Source organism: Eucyclogobius newberryi, unplaced genomic scaffold, assembly GCF_026437365.1.
Source record: "Eucyclogobius newberryi isolate DKJ021-1_F unplaced genomic scaffold, fEucNew1.0.hap1 SCAF_232, whole genome shotgun sequence".
Taxonomy (NCBI): domain Eukaryota; kingdom Metazoa; phylum Chordata; class Actinopteri; order Gobiiformes; family Gobiidae; genus Eucyclogobius; species Eucyclogobius newberryi.
Genome location: NW_027315871.1, coordinates 73,538 through 82,352, shown reverse-complemented (window position 1 = coordinate 82,352; position 8,815 = coordinate 73,538). Strand labels below are relative to the sequence as shown.

At 41.8% G+C, this 8,815-nt stretch overlaps 1 protein-coding gene across 1 annotated transcript in view; it reads right to left on the bottom strand.

Moving 5' to 3' along the window:
• Nucleotides 1–8,162: 8,162 nt before the first annotated feature.
• Nucleotides 8,163–8,815, bottom strand: part of wdr17 (WD repeat domain 17) — a 45,157-nt gene continuing 44,504 nt past the window's right edge. Inside the window, exon 32 of the mRNA XM_072459562.1 lies at nucleotides 8,163–8,462. Within this exon, the coding sequence (XP_072315663.1) occupies nucleotides 8,343–8,462 (120 nt within the window). The 3' untranslated portion in view covers nucleotides 8,163–8,342. The remainder of the gene's footprint in view (nucleotides 8,463–8,815) is intronic.

Sequence of the window (8,815 nt, the reverse complement as noted above, 5' to 3'; positions counted from 1 at the left end):
CTTAGCCCTAGCCCTAACCCTAACCCTAACCTTAGCCCTAACCCTAACCCTAACCCTAACCCTGACCTTAACCCTAACCCTAACCCTAATCCTAACCCTAACCCTGACCCTAACCTTAGCCTTAACCCTAACCCTAACCCTAACCCTAACCTTAGCCCTAACCCTAACCCTAACCCTGACCTTAACCTTAACCATAACCCTAACCCTAATCCTAATCCTAACCCTAACCCTGACCCTAACCTTAACCCTAACCCTAACCCTAACCCTGACCTTAACCTTAACCATAACCCTAACCCTAATCCTAACCCTAACCCTGACCCTAACCTTAACCCTAACCCTAACCCTGACCCTAACCCTAATCCTAACCCTAACCCTAACCCTGACCCTAACCTTAGCCCTAATCCTAACCCTAACCCTGACCCTAACCTTAACCCTAACCCTAACCCTAACCCTGACCCTAACCCTGACCTTAACCTTAACCTTAACCTTAACCCTAACCCTAACCCTGACCCTAACCTTAACCTTAACCCTAACCCTGACCCTAACCCTGACCCTAACCTTAACCTTAGCCCTAACCCTAACCTTAACCTTAACCCTAACCCTAACCGTAACCCTGACCCTAACCCTAACCCTAACCCTAACCCTGACCTTAACCTTAACCTTAACCCTAACCCTAACCTTAACCCTAACCCTGACCCTAACCCTAACCCTAACCCTAACCCTAACCCTAACCCTGACCCTAACATTAGCCCTAACCCTAACCCTGACCCTGACCCTGACCCTAACCTTAGCCCTAACCCTAACCCTGACCTTAACCTTAACCCTAACCCTGACCTTAACCTTAACCCTAACCCTAACCCTGACCCTAACCTTAACCCTGACCTTAACCTTAACCCGGCGCGGTCAAATAGCGCAGCAGTTTCAGGAGCCGCAGCACAAAATAACATGGCAGTTTCGGCCGCGGCTCTGTAGACACTCCCTTTAAATAATATGAAAAGTACTTTCTGCTGTTCAGTCCAGTTAAAAAACTTGATAGAATAGAAAGTATAGAGAATCCACCACATAACTGACTTATAGGCGGTATGGACGATTTTTCGGCGATTTGAGAACGCAGGTGGAAGTGCACATGCCACTCCCCCGTGTGGACTGATACAACACACACGAGCGTTTGTTTATTAGCGCAACGGAGCGCATCGCATCTCTCGTCTCCCGTAGATTTCTGTCCACTTCTGCGTCAGCTCGAACTGTCTTTTTCCGTCTTCATTTTGCCCCGTACACTGAGGGAACTATATTATGATAGATCCATGCGCTTAGGCACGCGGAAACGTGGGGACGAGCCTGACGCGGCTGCAGGTGAGCGGTAGGTGCGTTTTATGATTGATACATGGCAGGACTAATCGGCAGTCCACGCCACGAGGAAATAAGATAAAAAAAAATTGCTGGAAAAAATCGTCCATACCACCTTTAAGAAAAGTACAGATAGTAACTTTATAACTTTTGTATTTGTTACTTTCCACAGCTGAAAATGGAGCAAAAAAGTGCAAAATAATGTGGCAAATACATAAATTAAAGAGAACATGTCAAAGCTTGAAAGTTATTTTATCTTTTCATTTTATTCCAAACATGACAATCAGATCTAATGATTGTGTTATCTGATTATTGCAGTTATCTGATTTGACCTGGCCTGCGTTTGTCTCTCACCTCGCACATCTCCACGTGTCTTCTTCCTGTTTTGTTTCGCTCTCTCTCAAACTCAGTGCCTCAAATCTACACAAACATGTCTCTTTTACAGTGAGTCCAGTTTGAACAATTAAATATGTGGCCAGCGGGAAACAGCAGCACAGATGGAGAGAAAGAAAGAGCGAGCGGGAACATCGAGCCAAGAAATACGTCAACAACTTTGGCCCAGATGTGAGATCAAGTGACAAGTGGGAACTTTCTGATCTTTTCTGCAGAGGACTGAGAAACGAAAAGTACTCAATAAAAACACCTAAATGAACTAAACTAGCTGTGGATTCCAGGCAAAGAAACCTCAGTGAAGACGGGCAGAAAAGTGACACTTTAAGGCTCGTGTCAAATACAAGGCGCGCGGGCCAAATGAATTTGACACCCCTGCTTTAAGGCGAGACACTAACTCATGAAACTGCATTAATTGTATTTATTTGTTGGTCATTTTGATCTCTCAACATATAAAATATTTCATGTGGACAAAACACAATTGTCCAATCTGCAGCTAAAGATGTTTTATTATTTAATTTATGGGACACTTGGCCATTTCCTTAAAATGCCTTTTTCTCACAGTCCGTAAAGTTCTCTTCTGGACGACTCTTCTGGACTCTCCTGGACTTTGAGGACTTTTCTGGACTGCTTCTGTACTTCTTTTTGTCTCTGCTGGTCTTCTGGACTATGTGGACCCTTTCGGAACCTTCTGGACTTCTTCTGGACTTCTTCTGGACTCATCTGGACTTCTTCTGGACTCATCTGGACTTCTTCTTGACTCATCTGGACTTCTTCTGGACTTCTTCTGGACTCATCTGGACTTCTTCTGGACTTCTTCTGGACTTCTTCTGGACTTCATCTGGACTTCTTCTGGACTTCATCTGGACTTCATCTGGACTCATCTGGACTCATCTGGACTTCTTCTGGACTTCTTCTGGACTTCTTCTGGACTCATCTGGACTTCTTCTGGACTCATCTGGACTTCTTCTGGACTTCTTCTGGACTCATCTGGACTTCTTCTGGACTTCTTCTGGACTCATAAGGACTTCTTCTTGACTCATCTGGACTTCTTCTGGACTCATCTGGACTTCTTCTTGACTCATCTGGACTTCTTCTGGACTTCTTCTGGACTCATCTGGACTTCTTCTGGACTCATCTGGACTTCTTCTGGACTTCTTCTGGACTCATCTGGACTTCTTCTGGACTTCTTCTGGACTCATAAAGACTTCTTTTTGACTCATCTGGACTTCTTCTGGACTTCTTCTGGACTCATCTAGACTTCTTCTGGACTCATCTGGACTTCTTCTGGACTTCTTCTGGACTTCTTCTGGACTTCTTCTGGACTTCATCTGGACTTCTTCTGGACTTCATCTGGACTTCATCTGGACTCATCTGGACTCATCTGGACTTCTTCTGGACTTCATCTGGACTTCTTCTGGACTCATCTGGACTTTTTCTGGACTTCTTCTGGACTCATCTGGACTTCTTCTGGACTTCATCTGGACTTCTTCTGGACTCATCTGGACTTTTTCTGGACTTCTTCTGGACTCATCTGGACTTCTTCTGGACTTCATCTGGACTTCTTGACTCATCTGGACTTCTTCTGGACTTCTTCTGGACTTCATCTGGACTTCTTCTGGACTTCATCTGGACTTCATCTGGACTTCATCTGGACTTCATCTGGACTTCTTCTGGACTTCATCTGGACTTCTTGACTCATCTGGACTTCTTCTGGACTTCTTCTGGACTTCATCTGGACTTCTTCTGGACTTCATCTGGACTTCATCTGGACTTCATCTGGACTTCTTCTGGACTCATCTGGACTTCTGGACTTCATCTGGACTTCTTCTGGACTTCTTCTGGACTCATCTGGACTTCTTCTGGACTTCATCTGGACTTCTTCTGGACTTCATCTGGACTTCTTCTGGACTTCTTCTGGACTCATCTGGACTTCTTCTGGACTTCATCTGGACTTCTTCTGGACTTCTTCTGGACTTCATCTGGACTTCTTCTGGACTTCATCCGGACTTCTTCTGGACTCTTCAAACTCCTCTAGACTCCTCGTCTCCGCTGCTGTTCTTACCTTGCCTCCTAAGGCTCATTATGACTCTCACAATGGCCTTGTGTGATTACAATGGGCCATAAATCACAGTCGATCTGATTAACACTGTGTTGTGAGAAGAGGAAATGTCCAGTGCAGAGCTGAGGCCTTACGTCACCTCAACGAGAAGTGGAGGACAGAAGGGCCTGTTTAAGTCCATGGGCGAGTCACTGTTTTAAAGGAAATGTTCCTTTAGTAGTAGTAGTAGTAGTAGTAGTAGTAGTAGTAGTAGTAGTAGTAGTAGTAGTAGTAGTATATATAGGCGACAATTTAAAAAAAAAAAAAAATTGAATTCACTGCAACATGATCCAGTGACATGTGAGCTGGTTGATTTCTAAGCTGGTCTAAACTAGAACTAAACCTTCTAAACCAGGTGAAGGAAAACAAATTACAAACTAAAACATAATTTAAATACAAAATCATTTCCACAAACGCGACACAATTAAATACATCACTTTAATGATCCATTTTTACAACAGTACAATAAATGACCTTTTGACCCTGTTTGTACAAACCACTCTGCTGCACAGGGAATGATGCACAGTGAGTTTGCTCCATGAAAGTGCTAAAGGCTAAATCAGACCTACACTTGGACCAAAACGCAGTCACACAGACCATTACCAAAGCAGTGGTTTTCCTAGATTCAGTGGAATAAATACTTTTTTTATCTGATATATTTTTTGTCAAGTTCAAATGTGGTTTATGGCTTGTATTTAATCTTCATTTTTGCACAGCGCAAGTAATTGTAAATGTTTATCATAACACAATGTGCAACAAAGTGTTATTTTGTGACGCCAATGTTTCATTTTAAGACTTTTAGACACCATACTCGCCTCTATCAATGAACAAATTGATGAAAATGAAAACCATCAATTACAAAATAAATAAAAAAGGTGAATTGAAGAGTTACTTTGCAAAAGCAGATGTGAACCGCCATTTGAAATAAAGAAAACATATACATTTTAGTGCAATAAAAACATGATTTCATCCCTTCCCAAGCAAATCCCCTCATCTATGCCGTTATTAACAATATGTGCAGAAGATGGCATCAAAAACGTTTTGATTTTCAAAACGGAGATATCTGTTTTTGCAAAGTCTTCAATTGTAAAGTTATAGAATTCATTCATAAAACCTGAATAAAAAAGGATTATTCATTGGGATCATTCCTTTGCTGCTGTTACGTGCACTTTAAGCCTCTACAGACTGTGTCTTTACTGCAGTCAAGTCATGTCCCTTCTGTAAACTCTACATTAAAGCTCCTGTATTGAGCTACCTTGTGATGTCATTAGGTGGTACTAGGCCAGACAAAAGACCTCCCGTCAGATGCCTCTAAACAAGAAAAAACACATGAGCCCAAGAAATACAATTTTTTTAACTCCTGCATGTTTTAAAGTCGTTAAATCCGACTGGTTCTGAGCATTTCTAACAGTAGAATGATGACTGTTCCACCCGCGTGCTCACTGTGTGTGTAACATGTGTAGAGTGGATTCAATGATGCCACTTCAGAAGATCTACACCTTAATTAGCCTTAATTAAGACTTAATTCATAATAAACAAACAACAAACAAAAGCCTGAATGTTTTAGGAACTTAATGGAGATAATTATGGTTTGGTCAATGGTTCATAACTTTTTACACAAAGTGTCAACTAAGATAATATTTGGCTTACTAAATACCATCAGATCAGAAACCAGGTCTAAATGAGACTACACCAGGTCTAAATGAGACTACACCAGGTCTAAATGAGACTACACCAGGTCTGAAATGAGACTACACCAGGTCTAAATGAGACTACACCAGGTCTAAATGAGACTACACCAGGTCTAAATGAGACTACACCAGGTCTAAATGAGACTACACCAGGTCTAAATGAGACTACACCAGGTCTGATGAGACTACACCAGGTCTGATGATACTACACCAGGTCTAAATGATACTACACCAGGTCTGATGAGACTACACCAGGTCTGATGAGACTACACCAGGTCTAAATGAGACTACACCAGGTCTAAATGAGACTACACCAGGTCTAAATGAGACTACATCAGGTCTAAATGAGACTACACCAGGTCTAAATGAGACTACACCAGTTCTAAATGAGACTACACCAGTTCTAAATGAGACTACATCAGGTCTAAATGAGACTACACCAGGTCTAAATGAGACTACACCAGGTCTGATGAGACTACACCAGGTCTAAATGAGACTACACCAGGTCTAAATGAGACTACACCAGGACTAAATGAGACTACATCAGGTCTAAATGAGACTACACCAGGTCTAAATGAGACTACACCAGGTCTGAAATGAGACTACACCAGGTCTAAATGAGACTACACCAGGTCTGAAATGAGACTACACCAGGTCTAAATGAGACTACACCAGGTCTAAATGAGATTACACCAGGTCTGAAATGAGACTACACCAGGTCTAAATGAGACTACACCAGGTCTGAAATGAGACTACACCAGGTCTAAATGAGACTACTCCAGGTCTGAAATGAGACTACACCAGGTCTAAATGAGACTACACCAGGTTTGAAATGAGACTACTCCAGGTCTAAATGAGACTACACCAGGTCTGAAATGAGACTACACCAGGTCTGAAATGAGATTACACCAGGTCTAAATGAGATTACACCAGGTCTGAAATGAGACTACACCAGGTCTAAATGAGACTACACCAGGTCTAAATGAGACTACACCAGGTCTGAAATGAGACTACACCAGGTCTAAATGAGACTACTCCAGGTCTGAAATGAGACTACACCAGGTCTAAATGAGACTACACCAGGTTTGAAATGAGACTACTCCAGGTCTAAATGAGACTACACCAGGTCTGAAATGAGACTACACCAGGTCTGAAATGAGATTACACCAGGTCTAAATGAGATTACACCAGGTCTGAAATGAGACTACACCAGGTCTAAATGAGACTACACCAGGTCTAAATGAGACTACACCAGGTCTGAAATGAGATTACACCAGGTCTGAAATGAGACTACACCAGGTCTAAATGAGACTACACCAGGTCTGAAATGAGACTACACCAGGTCTAAATGAGACTACACCAGGTCTAAATGATACTACACCAGGTCTGATGAGACTACACCAGGTCTAAATGAGACTACACCAGTTCTAAATGAGACTACATCAGGTCTAAATGAGACTACACCAGGTCTAAATGAGACTACACCAGGTCTGATGAGACTACACCAGGTCTAAATGAGACTACACCAGGTCTAAATGAGACTACACCAGGACTAAATGAGACTACATCAGGTCTAAATGAGACTACACCAGGTCTAAATGAGACTACACCAGGTCTGAAATGAGACTACACCAGGTCTAAATGAGACTACACCAGGTCTGAAATGAGACTACACCAGGTCTAAATGAGACTACACCAGGTCTAAATGAGATTACACCAGGTCTGAAATGAGACTACACCAGGTCTAAATGAGACTACACCAGGTCTGAAATGAGACTACACCAGGTCTAAATGAGACTACTCCAGGTCTGAAATGAGACTACACCAGGTCTAAATGAGACTACACCAGGTTTGAAATGAGACTACTCCAGGTCTAAATGAGACTACACCAGGTCTGAAATGAGACTACACCAGGTCTGAAATGAGATTACACCAGGTCTAAATGAGATTACACCAGGTCTGAAATGAGACTACACCAGGTCTAAATGAGACTACACCAGGTCTAAATGAGACTACACCAGGTCTGAAATGAGACTACACCAGGTCTAAATGAGACTACTCCAGGTCTGAAATGAGACTACACCAGGTCTAAATGAGACTACACCAGGTTTGAAATGAGACTACTCCAGGTCTAAATGAGACTACACCAGGTCTGAAATGAGACTACACCAGGTCTGAAATGAGATTACACCAGGTCTAAATGAGATTACACCAGGTCTGAAATGAGACTACACCAGGTCTAAATGAGACTACACCAGGTCTAAATGAGACTACACCAGGTCTGAAATGAGATTACACCAGGTCTGAAATGAGACTACACCAGGTCTAAATGAGACTACACCAGGTCTGAAATGAGACTACACCAGGTCTAAATGAGACTACACCAGGTCTAAATGATACTACACCAGGTCTGATGAGACTACACCAGGTCTAAATGAGACTACACCAGGTCTAAATGAGACTACACCAGGTCTGAAATGAGACTAAGGTATTTCTAAATAAAATATTATGTTCAACTTAAAGGAATTAATATTGTCGTATTAAGCCAGAACCATTGTTAATAAACTATTTTGTTAAATATAATCTTTATTCATTCTTTATGAAGGCTACTTAAGGTGTGGATATTATAATGTTTCACTGTGATGTCAAAGTAAAGGTAGGCTTGTTTAAAGGCCAATAACTATACAAAACTAAAGCCTGATATGTGTCCTTTAACGGCAGCAGCTACTTCAGAATCTGTGTTTGGCCTCATTTGAACTGCTTTTAGGAGCTTCAAATGGTGCAAAAGTATTTTAGATCTTGGATGCTCTGCTTTAGAACGGGTTGATGCGCAGCCCGGTGCCGAGGGGGGAAAAGGGGTTGACTTTAGCCCACATCAGAGCGTCGTTCAGGGAGATGGCCGATTTACCGTCCTCAAGCAGGAACACTGGGCCCTGGAAATGAAATAATAAAATAATAAAAGGAAAACACAACAATTCAACTAAAACAGACACCAGGAAAATATCTGTAAATATACTGGATGAGCAAGGAGAAAATACAGACTTTAGTGTTGAACTTAAAGCACAAGTTGGATTTCTCATTTCACTTAAAAAAGCAAAGATACTGGAGATGTTTAGCCATTTCTGTGGTTTATAATTTTACTTTCTTGTACCCAGCAAATGTACTGTACACTGGAATGAATAAACCTACTCTATTTTACACAATATTTACAGTTTTACAAATAAAAGCAAGTGAAAACAACTTTATTATAGGACACGTGTTAAGCAAAATGGATGTTTTTTCATGC